The sequence below is a fragment of the Podarcis filfolensis genome (assembly GCF_964270895.1).
Source record: "Podarcis filfolensis genome assembly, chromosome: 4".
Classification (NCBI taxonomy): Eukaryota; Metazoa; Chordata; class Lepidosauria; order Squamata; family Lacertidae; genus Podarcis; species Podarcis filfolensis.
Window position 1 is genome coordinate 79,778,766 of NC_139607.1, and position 19,913 is coordinate 79,798,678.

Sequence of the window (19,913 nt, forward strand, 5' to 3'; positions counted from 1 at the left end):
TGCAAACCTTTGGTAAACAATAATAAAAATGAAGAAAAAGTAAAGCTTAGAGCAAACTGAAAGGCTAAAGTCATGTGGGAAAACTCACCAGTAGAAGAAGTTGACTTGCTTGAAAAAACAAGTTTCGGAAAAAATATGATAGCCCTGTGAGCCTAAGGCAAGTCTAATTAAAACTTAAAAGGCAGAGAATGTAAGCATCTGAAATGCTGTTTTAGGTATCATAAAACTGGAAAAGTTCCACACACCCGCCCCCCAAAAAATCTGAATTAGCCAATTAGCCAATGGTTGTGGGACCAGTGTTGTTTGTCCAACTTCTCTCTTCTGATTTGTGTCTAGTGGATATGAGATGGAGAAAGGAAGGAAGAGGCTGCAGGCAAATGCTCAGTCCTTGCTCTTTCTTCCAGCAATTTGTGTGCTTTGTGACTTGAGCAGGGGGAAAACTGCCTCACAAGAAGAAAGTGATGCAGTGAGATTAGCTCCAATGTTTCCACAGGCTATTCCTCTATAACTCAACACCAACTTCACTCCTTAGTATAATTTGAAACTTTCTCCCCGCCTCTCCATTAGACTTTATTTTTCAGAAATCTTCCAGACACAATAGCAGCATTCAGCCCAGCTGCAGCATAAAAGGCAGAGTTTTTAAAGGTGAACAGCTGAAAGTTTGTGAGCTCGGTGGGGAGTCATATGCCAGCCAGCGCTTGCCACTGTGGCATTTTGCTTTCGTGTGTTGTGTTCTCCTTTGGTGGAGGCTGTCTACGAAGGTATGGTGCTTATTTTGAGATCTTCACGCTCTCCCCTTTAGGCCTCCGGTCGAAATGCAGATTTGCTTCCCCACTGGATTAGTTTAGCTTGGTTGTCTGGGTGGTGAAACCAAGAGCTTTGAAGCTCACCTCGTCTGGACTTCAGTGTCATTGAGAAAGACAGCTGCCTGGCCTTGCTGAAAGATGTGTTAAGAAATTCAAATCCCAGTCCTTGCCGTGCACATGTCTTATAGCTTTGCCAGCCTTTCCAAGGCAGGAAGGAATAAAAGAAACTGCATGGCTGTACTTAATGTTGATGACTGAGGGCATTCAGTTATAACATATTGAAGAATATATGGATTTGTGCTCTATAGTTTCTGCTCAGCTTGCCATGCTGCGGCACTATCATTGCCCCCCCCCCCGGCAAATTATGAATATTGATTCTCTTTGATCAGGTCCTTGTGCAGTTTTAGAGTTTTGTGTTAAAGTTAAGGTAAAGGGACCCCTGACCATTAGGTCCAGTCGTGGCCGACTATGGGGTTGCGGCACTCATCTCGCTTTATTGGCCGAGGGAGCCGGCGTACAGCTTCCGGGTCATGTGGCCAGCAGGACTAAGCCGCTTCTGGCAAACCAGAGCAGCGCACGGAAACGCCGTTTACCTTCCCACTGGAGTGGTACCTATTTATCTACTTGTACTTTGAGGTGCTTTCGAACTGCTAGGTTGGCAGGAGCAGGGACTGAACAACGGGAGCTCACCCCGTCACGGGGATTCGAACCGCCGACCTTCTGATCGGCAAGTCCTAGGCTCTGTGGTTTAACCCACAGCTCCACCCGCGTCCCAAGAGTTTTGTGTTACTCAGGTGCAAATTTGTTGTTATATAATTAGGCTGTCCCTATGGATGGCTCATGGGATGCAATAAATAATTGGCTCCACCCCCTGAAACACTATTTCATGTCAGGCTTCGGGTCCCTTCCAACTCTACAATTGATTCTATGATAGACCTTAGTGTATGGATAGTGTCATTATTTAGTTTAGTCACTAGGTGGCACTGGACTTTGCTGTAGCTGGGTGGAGTCAGGGGTTTCCTGTTACACTTCTGTTCTTTTTTAAAACTCTTTTTATTTTAATTTTCCAACATACAAATAATAAAGTTGTGCGCCGAAATGTGCATAAAAAACATTCACATGCACATATGTCACGACTTACAAAATATAAACTTGCTGATTTTCCCTATCCTTTCCTTCCCAGGTCACATAGAGAGCTAAGCAAACAAACAAAAAGCCATATTAATAATAACATCCTCACACAATTTTTTAAGCAATGTTACCTGATACTGCAACCTGAAGTGCTGGACGTTTAGTAAACATTTGTTGCGATGTATAGTCAACAACCGTGTGTCAAATCATGTAAAGGGAGTCTGGAGTTGCATGTCCTTGTACAAGTCTCATTTGATAGGTTATTTCCTCCATTACAGCAATCAATAGTCCATAGAGATTGATACCAGTAATCTAAACTAAGGCATTGCACAGCTTTCCATTTACTGGCTATATTCAGTCTTGCTGATAGCTCCATGTACATTCTTGATGGGGAAAAAATATAGCAGACTCAAGCTACTGTACAAGTTGAAAATGAAACACCCAGATCAGTGTCTGTTGAAAGAGTGAATGTGAATTATTTGGCAGAAACTGATGACATCTTCTTCCTATTCCTGAGAAGGAACAATCGCCAAAAGCAGAAGCAGTTCCTAGCAAATGCCAAAGCAGCCATCACCTTGGCTACTGCACACAGAATCATAGAATTGTGGAGTTGGAATTGGCTGGGGACTGATTCAATATTACGGTAAGGTTACCAGATTTTTTTCAATGAATCCGGGGACATTTTCCAACTTCAATGGATTTTGTATGGGGACTGATTTGTAAATCCGGGGACGGCCCCTGGGAAACTGGGACATCTGGTAACCTTATATTATGGTCAAAATGCTTCTTACAGGATGGTATCTTCAAGTGTCTTACATAGCATTTGGATGTTGTTTGCCACTTGATTTCCCTCTGATTTCCCCCACATTGATCTGCTGCCATGCAGCAGCCTTAGGGGTCTCCATTTGTGCCTCAGTGACCATCAGACATGCAACTTGCCCACAGTACAGTACTGATCACATGGATCAGCTGCAGTTTGGCATGAATCCAGTATAAAACTATCCCAGAGCTCTAGCCCTAGACAGCAGGTGTGTGTATTGTTGAGGCAGAAAAGGAAAGTAACCTGTTTATATTATTAATGGAGCTCCCTTAGTAACAAATGTTTTGACTTGCGCTCATGTCATACCTTGAACTAGTGCTGTCAGTCATCCTTTTTCTTTTTTTTTTAAAGACTCCTGGAAAATTTATTTTGGATATTCTCTGAACAGGTGCTTCCTTTTCATTGTGAATGGTTTAAATAAGAAACTTGCTTTATGTCCGGAGTTCTCAGCTGAAATCACAGGGCCGTCTAACTCAGGCACTTGTATGTTTACTCATCTGTGCTAATGCTGACAGCAGATTCCCACAGTTGGTCTGGATTGGACACAGAACAGATGTTGGGGATTACGGGGAAGGATTCAGAAAGGCTTTGGGCCTGTGTGTTTGCGGAAGTAATTCATTGTAGAGGCACAGATGGGGCCTGCTGAACCTCCACCCTGGAGCTCTTGAAGATGGGCTGCAGTGCAGCTCTCCTTAAATACTCCAAACCAAATGTTTTTCCTAGTAATGTTAATTAGAAGGAAAATATAAATCAATGCCATAAAGTGTAGTGAAGCCTAGAACTATCAGATTTCTTCCTCCTCCTGCTTCTTTAACAAAGGGCCTGAAATTATTCATTACTCAAGAGTCCCACAAAGGCAGAAATGCAGCTTTCTTTGAGATGTTTTCAAGGACAGAGGGATTTCTTACTGATAGATTGGGAGATCAAGGCAAAAGAATTAGGTTGTCTGAAATCTAGAGAGAGATAGGCCTCTATCCATAAGATTCCATTGGCTTAGTGGGGGAAGGGAAGGTGGTCATCACCTACCTGTTCCATTCTCTTTTGGGCATGTACAAGGAAAAGGCAGCCAGGTATTGGCTGTACACCTGAAGGACCGTTTCCGCACCCATCATTCAGCCCAGTCACTGAGGTTCAGCTCAGAGGGCCTTCTGGCAGTTTCGTCATTGTGAGAAGTGAACTTACAGTGAACTAGGCAGAGGGCCTTCTTGGTAGTTGTGCCCGCCCTGTGGAATGCTCTCCCACCAGATGTCAAAGAGATAAATAATTATACGACCTTCCGTAGACATCTGAAGGCAGCCCTATAGTGGGAAGCTTTTGTCTGGTGTTTTGTTGTGTTCTTTTATACTTGTACAATGTACCGGGTACGTGGTTGTTGTTGTTGTTGTTAAATGGGGGATGGAATGAGTTGAGAGGATTTGCACAGAAGCATAGATCTCTGAGACATTGATAGCATTGAATTGCATCATGTGATGGATGCCTTCAAACAATCATGTTCCTTAAGGTAAAAGTCGCCGTAGATATAAAGGAAGAACATGTTCCTCTGGGCAAACAGTGCAATTCAGGACCAATGAAGTTGCATTTCACCCTTCTTTCTAATAGGAAAGAGGCAGTGGGCTAGCTCTCCACAAATAGCTAATGATTAACTGATCAATTCACTTTTTAATTTTTGATTTCTCTTTTTTTATTTGGAACTAAGTGAAGTTGCACACATTACCATCTAAGGAGCCCCCCACCCCCCAGTTAGTCCATTTATTCCAGAGTCTAAAATTACTTAACTGTAACAGCGCCACTGGAGGTGACATTTGCAAGGGGCCGCTCAGAACCTAAGTAAAATTATAAGCGATAATGGGAACAATATGAAGGAGAGAGAATAACGAAGGGAATTGTGCTTATAGAGTCAGATTCATTTGTGGTATGCATAGGTTCCATCCCATTGAGTTTATGGGACATGAAGGGTGTTTTCACTTACCATGCATGGTGGGATGTCCAGAGCATTAGTACCTCCATTTGGTTGCCAGACAAAACGTTGCTTTTCTTAATTCTTTGTTTCATCTTCATTTGGTGCAGACATCATTGGCTCTGAAGAACAATTTGTAGGTGTGATTATGACTGTTACAGGAATCTTTGGATGCTGTGTCTCATATCAACCAAAATAGAGCTGAAGCAAAATGTTTAATTCTAAAATAGTTTTTTAAAAAATCTGCATAAATCAAGCTTTATTAATTTTGAACTTTTCAAAATTGCTTGTACTTAAAAATCTATATATGAATGCCAGTTTCTTTTCAGTAGTTGAAATTTTGTTTCAAGCTACATTGTGCTTAGTTTATGAACTTCTGAATGGGATTTGACAACCATATTCATTATTTACTCATGGCAGAAGACCCTTCCTGTTGAAAAACATGGTCCTTCCTAGTCTGCATACCTGAGGGAACTCTCTTGTAGAACATAGTCACTCTCAACAAGAGGTTCATAGGCAGTCAAGGGTGAATCACAGAGTCCCCAGCTATCACAATAGCCAGTGTGGTCACCTCCAGGTGTTATTGGACTGTTATTGGACTGCAGCATCTATCAGCCTCAGCTATCCGATCAGGGATGATGGGAGCTGTATTCCAATGACACCTGGAGGTTACCATGTTGGCAACCCCTTTGCTAAAGTGCACTCCTCCTTTTGCTACTATAACTTCAGTCTAGAGTTCAGCAATCACGGTATTTGATCTGCCAATCAAATGAGTGAACTAAAAATCAGGGCAGGGGGAGTGGGCACCATGATTCTCTTTTCCCAAACAGTCAAACCTGATAGCACCAACCATGTCACTGAGTATGGCAAATACAGAGAATAGGTAGGAGAACTTCCATGTATAGACACTTCAGTATGCATCCTAACATCTGCCTAGTCAAGGAGTCTGGGTTTAGAACTATGTACAATGTCTCATTCTCCCTCTTAAACATTTTGTCTAAGGGGGAAGATGGGCACAACTCCCCTCCCCAGATCTCTTGTTAGTATAATATACAGATAGCAGAACATTTCAGTATTACTATTCACTCTGTAGTCTTAATTTGGCCCATTGGTGCATTGATATAGCATTTTGTATTACTGTGCTAGATATCTTCATTGGGAATCCTTGGGCTTCTGTTCAATATAATTACTCCCTGTGAGCCTTTCATTCAAAGGTGGGTTTCTGTAAAATTTAATTATTTCCCTCCCTGCAGCATACATGATAACGGCATAACTGTTGTATAAAACCAGCTACTGTGTAAGAGTAAGGCTACTTGTAAAAGCTGAAATGTAAGAGATCCAGCTACCAATGAAAAAATGATGATAACTGAAGCTGGCAGTGAATGGCCCCTTTCATGTCATAAATTATATGTGCGGAGTGGCAGTTCACATCAAAAGAGTGATTAAAGCATGTAACATTGCCACATTGTCTGTTTCATCAAACCTGTGTTTTCCAGATTTGTGATACGTTTCTCTCTGTATACAACTTCATTTAGGGCGATAGAAAGCTACCCACTGCATCCTTTATTGAATGTGTTTCGGGGCTTGCAATTAAACCTGTAAGAATGATTGTAACCTGTCAAGAGTCCCCCGGCGTAACTTTGAAAATGAATTATTTTGTTTCTGCAGTAATTTCTCAGCTTGACCAAGACTACTAATGAGTAAGAAATTGTATTTCCTGCAATAAATTACAATATGCTCTGTAGCCACACCGCGACATCAATCATAACAGCACAGTTGAATTATATTCTTAACTAAGCTGTTGGAGAAATAATGAAAAATTGAAACAATGAATCCTTACATCTCATCAGTTTGGATGTTTATTGCCAATTAGTCAAATTAACCAAATCTGGCTTTAAATGACCTATAGGTTATCACTGAATAAAGTATTCAAGCGTTCTTGAGAAATATATTTAAACTAGGGTTGGCCACCAATTAAGTAATTTATTGTTGCTTTGCCTTATTCCACTCAACAGATTAGTTGGTTGCATGTAAGTAAGTGTACATTTTGCTACACCTCAATATAGGTACTTTTAAGATACTGAAGGAAGTGTAAGATAACTTGCCTAAGGGTCATCTAGTCCAAACCCTGGCAATGCAGGAATCTCAAGTAAAGCATCTGTGACAGATGGCCAACCAACCTCTGCTTAAATACTTCCAACAAAGGAGAGTCCACAACCTCCCAAGGGAGTCCATTCCACTGTCAAACAGCTCTTGTTATTTAGTAGGAATCTACTTTCTTGTAGCTTGAATCCATTGGTTCAGGTCCTACCCTCCAGAGCAGGAGAAAACAAGCTTGCTCCATCCTCCATGTGACAGCCCTTGAGATATTTGAAGATGGCTACCATGTCCTCTCTCAGCCTCTTCTTTACCCGGCTAAACATACCCAGCTACCTCAACCATTCCTCATAAGGGTTTCCAGACCATCTTAGTCGCCTTCTTCAACACACGTTCCAGAATCAAAACATTCATTAAGCAAAAGCTTCCATAGCTCATAGCTAGAAGCAAAGGCCAACGATAATAGCTTTTTGTCAGTCCCTGGTCCAGTAACGCATGAGAAGCAAAATAGTTTCAGAAGATATACCTTCAGTTCTCAGCCCCACTAATCAATATTCCTTGGTCTAGAAACATACCACAGTGCTATGCAAACGCCAACAGCCAGGTGATCCCGTTGGCCCAGCCATGCGTTTACTTGCCCACACTGTGAGGACAGTATCCCTTTAATTGGGCTGTGCCTAAGTGCATCACACGAGAATGATTCAGAAGAGCTATGGCTTCCTATAACATAGACTCCTCATCTTCTGAATAGTTAATAAAGTTTATCTTACATTTATGGACCTCCTGGTGGGGCAGGCTTTGCCAAAATTATCTCTCAGGCCAAATGCGGAAGTCTGGTGGGCCTAATCAGGGTTCCTCACTCCTGTGCTAGCATATCATAGGCAAATTCTATAGAAGATCATTGAATTAGTTTTACTTTCCTTGCACGTTGCTCTAGAATAAGATTTTAATAAGCCCTTTCATGAGTGGAAGACACTTTAAATTCGCAAAAGGTCATCTTTGGATCCAAATTTATCGGTTCCCCATATATTTTTCATGGTGTCCAGTCCTTCCCTATACGGCTGACTCTCTTAATAACGGGGTCTTCATTGCAGTTCTCTGTTAAGAAAATCTTACGATGTATCGTGCACTTTGCACATTATGCACAAGCAAAAGGGTACATTCTATGACTCCTTTAGGATTCTGTGTGTCTACTTGTTATAAGCCATAACAAAAACAGCCCAGTTGCACATTTTCTCCCATGAGTCGAGAAAAATAAAGTTGGGGTTTTGTTCTGTGCTTCAGATTCAGTTCAGCTTTTTCAAATGGAAACGATACTCCACACCTGTGCGAGAAGAGGGTATGTGGGACAACCAAAAGGGCTGGAAAGGGAAATAAAATGAATCCCTGTTGAATTTTGTCTCCTATAGGGCTTTTTTATAATTGCCAAACTCCAAAGAATAAAAAAGTAAAGACAATCTTGAGATACTGCTTTATGTATCTCATGGGTGGGTTTAATAGCTGGCTAGTTCTTTCCTGTGCATTAATATTTAAAAACAGATGTCCAGACAATGTGGTCACTCATTCCCTCAAACTTGGTTACAAAAAGGAGACTAAAAGCCTTTGAGGAACTTGTTAGGAAATGAGATGTTTTTCTTTTAGATTTAGCAATGCTCTTTTTAGGTCTTCTTGTCTTCTTCTTAGCTTGCTTGTGGGTAACCTGGTCCTGTGAAGCTACTTCAGCTTTTCCCTTCAGTGATCTTGTAAAATCCATCTTTGGTTAAGAACTGACAAAGTGTTAACTGATGCATATTCTGTGGTTTCTATTTTGCAATGTAGAAAAGAAAAGAAAAGGCTGTTTTACAAGCATTTTCAGTAATGTGCCCTTTCAAGATACTTGACACTCCTTAAAAATCCCTGGTTTGCAAGGGTTGTTGCACTACAACCACTTTTTCCATGATAAAATATGCATTTCTAGCTCTCCAGGTGGCAAGGGAAAAGCGCAGGTTAGATTTGTGAGTCCAATAAAATGAAGGCTATAAATATATATAGGGGACACAGCTACCTTCTTCGACATCTTTATTGTTGAGAGGGATCAGACAGAAAATAGAAAGTATAGTTCTCCCTGGAACAAAAACATTCAAAGATTCAGTGGAACAAAAACATTCAAAGTGGGATAAAATATGGGGAAGAGCCATAAACTCAGCGGTAGAGCTGCTGGACTAGCTGCAACCCTCTCTGTGTGGAGATAGCTTGGCTTCAGTTGTCTAGGTACTGATCACCTCCAGGTTAGACTACTGCAATGCATTGCGCATGGGTCTGCCTTTGAGCAGTAGCTGCTTTCACAGAGTGGTCTAGACCAGCGGTCGGCAAAGTTTTTGTGGCTTGGGCCGGTTCACGGTCCCGCAGACGCTGCAGTGTGTGCACATGCATGCGCAAACGCTATTTACGGTGCTCCTTCCAGCACGGAGGAGGCGTGCACAGCTTCCCATTGGCTGCAGGAGCTTCCTGCAGCCAATGGGAAGCTGGCCAGTGTCGCGGAAGGCGGTCCCCGCTCTGCTCAGCACCGGTTTAGCGCAGCGCACGGGAGCCGACCAAGCGGGTGGCGGGGGTCCATGGGCCAGTTAAACGACCCCCATGGGCCGCTTCTGGCCCATGGGCCTTAGGTTGCTGACCCATGTTCCAGAGAATGTACATTGTATTTTGGGCTGCAAACATCTGCCACAAAAAATACGCACTGTTAAAATTGATTCCAAGGTTGGAAGTTGTTTACTTCTTGCTCCACTGGGTCCCAAAGTATTCATAAATGCCCAAGCAAACAGCATATCTTACCTTTTGTAGCTCTGGAAGATTTACCACCGCTCTGCCATGCTGGCAATTGCGTGCAGGATTTAGCATCAAAGAACTGATGATAAATGGTTGAAATAGCACCTGTCTAGCAGTTGTCCTGCTGCGACAGCTTTGTTGCTAAATGCAGTTGAATTTCAAAGTGTGACCACCAGCAAAACATCCAAATAGATCTGTCATACCATAAGACATATCAGTCACAGGGACCAAGGGATGCATTTAACATCTATTCTGGCTTATCCAGCCTATGCCTTACAGCACTGGTTTCCAAGCTTTTGGCAACAGTGGACACATTTCAGTATTAAGATTGACACTTGCTGATCTTAATACAGAATTTATATTCCTTTAACATCCGCCAAATCAAACTCAATGCCAAAGGTCACCTCTCTTCCGACATCCCTAATGCGAAAGGGTGTGTCCTTTTCTTTTTAATTTATTTTTATCAGATCTTCCAGATCACATGCCCCCAAAATCAATCAAAACCTGGTCCCACTGTTACTGTATGTGGATGATGCGGCCTTATTATCACTGACGAGGATAGGCCTGAAATGTCGTTTACGCTCCCTGGTTTCCTATTGTGAAATCAATAAACTCTCAATAAATTATGAGAAGACAAAAATTCTGGTCTTCTCTAATTCCCAGAAATTAGAGAAATGTAAAATAAGAGGAAAAGAAATCCAGCAAGTAAAGATGCACAGGTATCTCGGAATTTTATTCCAGAGCAACTCAGATTGGTCAAAACATCGCACAAGCACTATAAAACAGGCAAAGTGTACCTCCTCAGAAGTAGTTCACTTTTACTTTCAGAAAGGTAACCAATTTATACCAGCTGCTGTTCAAATTTTTCAAGCTAAATTGTCGTCCCAGCTACTTTTTGGGATCCCAATACGGATACAAACATATAATAGTGATTTGGATAGGATACACTCAAGTTTCTTGACGTATCCTGGGGCTCCCAAATTCAATCAAGTATGAGACGATGTGTGCAGAACTAGGTATACACACAATGGAATACTGGGTGTGGGCTAGCACTATAAAATACTGGTTGCGTTGCCATTTCCATTGCCAACCTTTGCGTCTGCTTTCTGAGTTACTTAAGGATTCTTATAAATCCAGATGGTTCCAACTCCTACATAGCAAAATCAGATCTATTGGTATTGACTTGGAACTTTTGTATAATTCAAGTGAGCAATATATTTATCATAATATTCAAATCAAATTAAGGGACACTGAAAAACAAAACTTTGAGTCAGCTGTAAATAAAATTTGCTCCAAGTTTTATGGTTTAAATACAACAGATAACAGGGTCACTTATATTTCAAAATTAATCATTGCAGTCCGACGCAGGGCCATTATGTTAGACCATTATGTTAGAACGTTTTCCCCTCAGCTTTTGTCAAGGGCAGATATTTAAACATCCCCAGAAATTATAGGCATTGTGGGTGTTTTTTGAAGTGCCAGACACAGTAGAACATATTCTTTTCTATACTGTCCATTGTACAACCAGCTACCCAAATGTGTGCTATCCCCTTTTTCTGGGTAGTCTAACATCATGGCACAATGAAAATATCAGATACTATCTGTCTGACATTAACCCGGAAGTAGCTACAAGGGTGGCTGAGTTTTTATCAATAGTATCTCTTAGGGTGATGAATGGCACTATTTAGCGGGAAGAAACTCCAATGAAAATCCTCATTATTACATATTTTTACATGGCTGTTCATTTGTATATGTTTTAAAATTTTATATATGGATGTTTTATGATGGCCTATATGTGTAATGCCTAATAAAGGTTTGGCAAAGTAAGTAAAAAAGATTTTGAAAGAGTGTATGTGGGAGAGGAACTGATGACAATATGTGATGGGCCTCTGAAGAGCTATACCTTAGTGGTGGAGTGTTTGCTTTGCATGCAGAAGGAGCCAAGTTCAATTGGCTTGGAGAGCCACTGCCAGTCATTGTAAACCAGGAGTAGCCAGTGTGATGTTCTCCAGACGTTGGACTATAACTCCCAACGGCCTCAGCCAATATTGCTAGTGGTTAGGGTTGATGGGATTTGTAGTCCAACAATGTCTGGAGGGCATCAAATTGGCGATCCCTCCTGTAGGCTGTGCTGAGGTAGATGAACTGATGGTCAGACTTAGTATGAGGACCACTCCTCTGTTTCTGAAGCAGCATTAAGCAACCTAGCATAAGTGTGCATTTCCTCCTGAAGCATTAAAAGGGAGGGGGGTCACCGGATGTTGTTCGATTCCAACTCCCATCAACCCCAACCATCATGGCCAATGGCTATGGATGGTTGGAGTTGGAGTTCCACCAACATATAGAGGACCACCACTGAGTTGCAACCTAAGAGTGGCATCAATCACACAATGTCATTGAATGTCAAGAAATATTTGCCACAGTTATAATGGGTTGTGTTGTGCTGTGAGAACTTGTAATGTTTGCCTTGTAATGACCATAAGCTTCTCTGAAGGCCCACTGAGTTGGAAGGTAGGACTTGCGAATGAATAACCAACAACAGTAATTGGGTGGCAATTCTTGGAATGAAATAAAATCAGTAGATCAACGTGCAATACATTGCTTTTCAGTTGTTTTTATTATATTCCTTTTTCACGCAGTGTTATTAACTTACCCTTTAATTTCAGCCAGTCCCTGCTACATTGTGTAACGTGATCGCGATTAACACTGCATTTATTTCTCCCTCCTTACAGGCAGGAATGGTGCTGAGGTGTGGATACTTCTGGCTCGGTTTATTTCTGGTGCCCACAGCGTGCCTTGTTAAAGATGTGGCGTGGAGAGCGTAAGTTGGGGGAATGCCTCATTAACTGCACCTCTTGTTGAAAAGAATGTTGAAATTCAAAATAAGAATGAGATTCTCTCTCTTAATCTTAACAGCCACTAATCTTAATCTCGGTGAAAAATTGCTGCAGATCTGTTGAAGTGGTGGTTGCAGCAGCCATACAGGTTGCTAGCCAGCTTCACCAACACAAACAATAAAAATGTTCCAGTAGTGACAATAGTCATAAAGGCGGACGTTGCAACAAGACTGAAGACCAGTTTATATCCTGATTAGAAATAGTCATATCTACTTGCTACGCTTGTTGTAACAAAGGGCTGCACAGAAGAATGTTTGTGTGGGTGTTAAAAGCTTATATACGTAGCAATTTATTTTCTTAGGGTCCATCCACTCCTTGTCTTAAAGTGCGTTTTGAACCACATATGGTTCACCACACACATTAAACCAAGGGGTGGCTAAGACCTTACATAGCACAGAAGTTCACCTATTAAAATGCTATTAAGATGACTGTGAACGTCACGCTCCCATCTAGGACGTTGCTTAATGATAATGAATGTTTACAGCTTGAATAACAAAAATATTAACATGAAATCTTGAATGGGGGAAAAGCCTTGTTTGCTTTTAGCTTTCTTTCTCCCCCCCCCCCCCGCCCCCACTAGAGCATTTGTATCTTTTCCTCTCTTTCTCTTGTGCTACTGTTTTATCTGAACTAGACAGCATGTCTTTAAGCCCCATGGCTTTTCCCTGCTTCTATTTGAAGGGATATGTCAAGATGCTCCTTGATAGACTGAGCAACAGACATCCCAGCTGTTGCAACGGAATGAGGGGCTGAGCATAGAAAGGGTTGCACATGTAGCTTCCGTGCCATGAAATCAAAATATTGTAGCCCATAATGCTGTCATCTCGTGGCAAGATACATATTTAGTAATCTTATGAACTGATCCTTCTGTCTGGGTTCCTTGCCAACACCCCCAGCAAGACCATTTTTTGGCATTTTCCGGTGAAGACAGAATTGTCTTTACATTTAAGCCTCCAGCTATCCTTCGCTCTGCTTGTTGGAGGTAGGCCTTCATAAAAAAGAAAGAAAACACAGCCAGGATGGAACAAGCCGTTTCCTCCACTGGGCCATTTTTCTCTGGACATGTGTTGACTGGAGTAAGGAGCTGAAGGTTTCTAATTTAGTGGGTTGACAACGTTGGGCTTACGAGGAAGGAAGGAAAAGACCTGACAGAGCAAAAGCTGTGATTTACTAGCAAAATGGCTGCTGTTCTGATAGGCATGATGTACCTGGAGGGAGAGGGCCTTTATTTTGCAATGCCCCCTGGTGGTGCATCCCTGTCAGTGGCGGTCAGGCCAATCAGGTAGGTTTTGCTGCCACTAAAACAACAGTGTTTTATCTTCCTGCCTCACTCAGAAGTGAAAGGCAGTATTTAATGTATATGGAAGAAAATTAAGGAGTACACTTCAGGCCACTGTTAGGGTAACCGGGTTTTTACCCCTCATGGCTCCCAGTCACCCCACCCATTTACAATAAGCCTGTGTCTTTCTGTGTAGTTTCATTTCTTGGCTGGGCTAGACTCACAGCGTTCTTCAGCCTTAGGTCCCCAGATGTTGCTGGATTACAACTCCCATCGTGTCCAGTCAACATAGGCAATAGTCAAGGATGATGGGGGCTGTAGTCCAACTACATCTGGGGTCCCAGGGTTGAAGAACCCTGTGCAAGAGGATAATGGAATGTCACCATGTCAGTATTTTGGCTATGTCTAATATCTATACTGGTGGATGTTCTGCTGCAATATCAGTATTGATCCCATATGAAAACACCAGTCGTCATGATGGGCAGGGTATGTCTCTATGAAAGGAAAGTGTATGTATTGCATGGGCTTCAGAGGCTGGAGCTGCAATGTATTGGTTCTAAACATAGGGACATGTCACAACCTTCTTGGGGCTGGTGCCAATACCATTTATCGCTGGGCTGCCACCAGGACTCCAGTAGGACTCCACTGCTTATGCCTGCTATGGCCCCCTTTAAAAAAAAAAAAAAACCAACAGCATCCATTCTGGGTCCCGGCAACTGCCATATTTATTTTTGCGAATGCCACAGGAAAAGATGAGTTGACTTGTAAGGCAACGTGTGCTTATTTAAAAAACAAAAAATAAACATACCATGGCTGCCATCACAAAACTTGGGTGATGATGTCATTGCCTGGGAATGCTCCAGTCCTGAGCCTCTTAGCTGGAAAGAGTTTGGCTCATTAGGCTAAAAGAAGTTTGCTGCTCTGATAAATGGATTTAATTTTAAGTTGACTGGAGTGCTGATAGTGAGAGACGGCTATATAACTTGATAGAGGGGCAAGATTCAGCTGTTACCTTTTAATTGGTCATAACAAGTGCCTCTTTTTGTATTCCATTTACATACATCAGTAGGATTTTTGCAAGGATTGTTGTGGAAAAATGAGATCAAGCTGTTTTGTAGTAAATACCGATTTGCCTCTTGTGCTATTACGGACATGAGATGGAGCAATGTCTCCCTCTCTTCAGAGTTTTCAGCTCAAGATCTTATCTGATAAACGGACAGTTTACAACCCTTGTATTTATAGGCAATCGCCAAGCTAGGTTTCTAAATAATGGTTCGGGACATTTTATTGCTTTGCTTACAAATATGATCATAACATACAAAATTTAAAAAATGACTTAATTGTTCCCACCTTTTCCTGCTCTTATAATTTGTGCTTATCCAAATGCATTGCTTTATGAACCCATCATTTGAAAGTTGAACTATTACATCTAAGGTGATGTGTACATTTTATATTATGAGTCTGCACAAATGGTGACCTGCCAAATCAGATACAGCCCATTGATGTGTGAAGTGACTCCTTTAAAAGTATTGCGTCCACAAACATATGAAATGCAGGCTGTGGTGCAAGCAATCACTTCATCTTGCAATCATCAAGTGATAACGTGAACCAGCCTAGCAAATACCCTCTACTTCTATGCTAGTGAACAACTGGTGTTAATGGTGACCAAACTTTATTAAAACCAAAGCATGAGAATGGTGTCTAAATTGTATAATCTTTTTTAAAAAATATGAATGATGTTGGTAGCATGTAAGCAGAGATGGGGAACCTCTAGCCTACCAGACATTCCTGGACTACAACTCCCATCATCCCTGACCATTGACCATACTGGCTGGGGCTGATGGGAGTTGAAGTCCAAGAGGATTTAGAGGGCACCAGGTTTGTCACTAGGTAAACACTACTAATACCATTTCAAGGCATTATGAAGATTGGGCAGTTTAGATAGTGGTCCTTTTGCCTACAGTTAGACACTTTCAGGACATGCTAATGTTATTTGGTCAATTAATAGTTGTGACTGAGCCTTGAAAAGTATGTCACAGAAATCTAATCAGCAAGTATATTTATTTACAGAATAAAGTTTTGGCTTACTGATGGACAGTTGATCCCACATGTCCATGCAGTTTTCCCAAATGAGGTTTAAATAGACATCATTTGAAATTGGCTCCTCTCGTAAATGGAAAAAACCCCTGGCTGTGATGACCCTTCCATTTCTTTTCCAAATTCTCTCCTGCATTGACAACATTCACGCCAGCCAGGGGGAAAAATTGAAGAAGCTTTCAAGTACATAATAGGGTGTCGTAAATGAAAATGTGGACATTCTTTTGCTGCTGCTGCTCCAGTAAGCCGAAACCTGACACAGATGAAAATTCTATAATTTGTGTAGACCAATGCAAATCCAAGTTATCTCATGGCTTGCTTGTGACTTTCCCTTTGGAGAAAGGTGATGGAGCAACAGCTAGAGATGAGCTCTGCTCTTTAGTGAGAACAATGGATTCTTTCAGAAAAATAAATGAATCCAGGCATTAAGGTTACCAGTTGCTCTGAAGATGCAGATGTTTGCACCTATTATTATTGTGTTCAGGTAGTGAAAAATGGTGCACTCTTTCTGCACAGAAGCAGAAAATTCTGGCCGCAGACACCCTTTTCTCTCTCCCTCTGCAAGTGGCATGTTAAGAAGGGAGAAGAACCACCTTTAGGAGGCAGTGATTTAAGGAAGAAAAGGCCATGTAAACCAGAACATTTGATTGGCCATTCATTATCAAAGAGCCTCCTAAGGTTTTCTGTGCTGCTCAAAGGACAAAATGGAATCAGGCTCTGCTTCTATGAATATTCAATTAATCCCTTCTCTTTTCGTTGAATGGCCGACTCTTGAGCAGTCCAGTGATGGCAGTAGCAGATCCCCGCTCTGTAACCCATCTGTCACTTGGGCACTGGGTATTATTTTCTGATGAAAGTCAAGAAGAACGTTCTGTTAAAGCAAACTGCTTTGTCGTCGCTACATGGATGCTGTCCCAGGTACTGTCAAGCTGAATCAAGTGCTAGCATGCTATGCTGCTGCACTCTCTTTATTTCCCCAATCTTCAGTGCTCACCCGACTGCACACACAGCCTTGGCCAACCTGGTGCCCTCCAGGTGTGCTAGTTGGGGCTGATGAGAGTTGAGATCCAAACATATGGAAGGCACCAGTTGGTGTAGGCTGGAATAGCGCCACTGAGAAGGTAGCATGCAATCCATGCTTTGCAGTCCAGCATCCTCTTCAACCTTGAAAAAGAACCTGGGCAGTAGGGTCTTGAGCCAGCCCTACTGACTGTCTAATTGGAGTCTCTTACATCCAATGAAAGTTGATTTGTTGGTGTCTTTGTTTTTATGTCTTTCTCCTGCGATACAGGGCCAAGCATACCTACCATAAAACTTTGCTGGAGCAGGTTCAAGAGTTGGAAGCTAAGTCCAAAGAGCTGGGGAAATCTATGCTGCGTGATAGTAATGGAAAGAGGTGGGGGCAATTCCATCTTAACTGGAAGCATGCCAGATCAATACTTTCCCCCTTCCCCACCATCATTATTTTTTTTCTCCTCCGTGCATGGGAGATCCTCCAGACTCCTCAGCAATTTTATCCATTCATCTGCTTTATTTTAAAAGGAGGAAAGGGGGGGAAAAAGCTTCCATCTTTCACTGCTCCATCCATCATAGTTTGGTGCTTGCGGCCAAGGCCCCATTTAGTGCTTCTCGCATGATGGCATGTAATGTTTTCGTTGGGTGCTGAGGCCGATCCAAAGATGTGCTTCAGGTGGCTTCTTTGTTAAATTGATGCCTTGTCTCGCTTGTTGATTTATTGTACCAACTGACACACAAAAAAGCATCAAGACCATATTTTTACAAAAATAGGGATAACAGAATCCAGTGGGTTACGTCAACTCAAAGCCTTTTGTTCCCAAGCCCCCTTGAAACGAGTTCAAGTTATGAAAGGGGTGTGTCGGTCCATTGAGTTACTGGTGTAGCTCAGTAATAGAGCATTTGCTCTGCGTGCAGAAGGTCCTTGGTTCCATCCCCAGAATCTCAAGATAGGACTGGAGATTTCCCCTTGTCTGAAACCCTGGCAAGCTGCTACCAGTTAGTATACTTCTCTAGATGGACCAGTGGCCTCACCCCATATGAGGCAGCTTCCTACGTTCTTAATTTCCATTGGGCCTACAAAGGAGAATTTCTCATGTTATGCCAAAGATCAGTAATAGTATTGGGTGCTACAGTTCATGGTCAAAACTCTTGGTGAAAGTTACTAAGTCACGCCTAACCCCTTATCCACAGCGCCCAAAGAGATCCAAAAAGCTGCTTTTGGCAGGACTTGGTCATGCCCAGTAGAATCTTTGACTTTCCCCCATTTAATTGTAGATTCCACCATGCCATATGCTTTTATTTAACCTGACTACTGAATCCAATTTACTATTCTTCTTTATTTATTTACATAACTTACTTACTGTCTGTTTGTCTTGCTTTTGAGACATGACCTCCAAAGCAGCTCGCGTCAAAGAGATTCCTAATATACTGGGTTGGGGCATTTGTGTTAGTATCTGATTGCTGTTTCGATTGGGGTTTTTATATGACGTAAGGCGCTGCAATAACCATTGGCTGGTGGGGGTAGCACAAATGTTTTAACTAAATAAATTCCGTAAAACGCTTTTCCGGCCTCGCTCAAAAGAGGCTTGTTGTGTAACGCAAGGAGCTGGAAGCTGCACAGAACTGCTGGACCAGACAAAAGGGGTCAACTGCTCCATCACAGTGATGAGCTAGATGCCTTTGGGAAGCGAGATGTGAGCTCAATAGCTTTCTCCCCACTTGTGATTCCTAGCAACTGATAGTCATGAAGTTTTTTGGATCCAGGGCAGTGTTCATGCATTATCAAAGGTAGTATTCCGCCCCCCTTTGTTTCAAGCGTTCACAATCCCGCTGGGCTTCGTTAAGTGTCACTAACCCAGTGTTTAAGGGCTGCCGTGCAATTGTCTGGATAAAGCAAGCAGTGATTACCTCTGCTATGAATGGAATGCTTCGACGCAGCAAACAACATCCTGGTCTCACCTTGTGGCTTGTTACACTTTCAGCCTTAAGCTGTCCTCGCTTGTCCATTGTGTGGCTAGACCATATGGAACACACCGCTATTATTAAACGCCCCATTGTACAGGAGCGTTATGTGCTCTGTGGGGACTTTTGTCCGGCCTGAAAGGCTTCGGAGAGAATTCTAGCGAGGCTTCTCCTCCCCCCCCCCATCCCACCCCACTTTCAGAAGGGTTCATTTAGCCCTTTTTAGAATGCAATTGTGCGCCGGCAAATCGAGGAGCTGAACAAGTTCGAAAAGGTTTTATAACTAACACTTGTGTTCTTCAAACAATATGGCACCGTGTGACCCGCCGAGGGACTTCATGATAATTAAATGGGATTTGACCAAACCATCTAAACTACCAACCTGAGTGGAATGAGACTTCAAAGAAAGATTCCATTCTGGTACGAAAGGGCAGCCTTCTGAGGCTTTTATGCCCATTCTGACAGAAACTAATTGCCATATTGTAGCTGCTTCTGAGGCAAGTGGAGGAGTAAACGCATCACTTTTATTTCCTTAAATAGCCAGGCAGCAACCTTGGAACTCTTAATAATTAAACTGTAAGGTTCTGAGATCCTCTGGTTTGTATTTAGTCTGTTTGTAGTGTCAGACCGCATTCACACCACTGTGATTCCACTTTGAACTGCCATAGAATCATAAGAGTTGGAAGGGACACCGAGGGTCGTCTAGTCCACCCCCTGCAATTCAGGAATCTCAGCTAAAGCATCCATGGCAGACGGCCATCCAACCTCTGCTTAAAAAACTTCCTCCTGAGGAAGTCCATTCCACAGTTGAACAGCTCTTACTGCCAGAAGGTTATTCCTGATGTTTAGCCTATTGTTTAGCTGTTTAGAGTTCTGGGAGCTGTAGTTTGTTCAGGGTGCTAAGAGTTGATGGGGGGGCTGTTTCCCTGACAAAACTGCAATTCTCAAGTGTGGTTTAACAGCCATCCCTTCTTAACAGGGAACTCTGGAAGTTGTAGCTCTGCGATGGGGTCGTTTACGAACTCTCAGCACTTGTAACAAATTA

At 42.3% G+C, this 19,913-nt stretch overlaps 1 protein-coding gene across 10 annotated transcripts in view; it reads left to right on the forward strand.

Moving 5' to 3' along the window:
- The window catches only part of ATP8A2 (ATPase phospholipid transporting 8A2), a 325,405-nt gene that overhangs the window by 288,964 nt on the left and 16,528 nt on the right, over positions 1-19,913 (forward strand). For 7 of the 10 annotated variants that reach the window (XM_083609007.1, XM_083609010.1, XM_083609011.1 and 4 more), the window contains 2 exons: positions 12,349-12,437; positions 17,181-17,285. In XM_083609007.1, coding sequence (XP_083465133.1) covers positions 12,349-12,437; positions 17,181-17,285 — 194 coding nt within the window. The remainder of the gene's footprint in view (positions 1-12,348; positions 12,438-17,180; positions 17,286-19,913) is intronic. The other 3 variants (XM_083609009.1, XM_083609013.1, XM_083609014.1) reach the window with 1 other exon arrangement.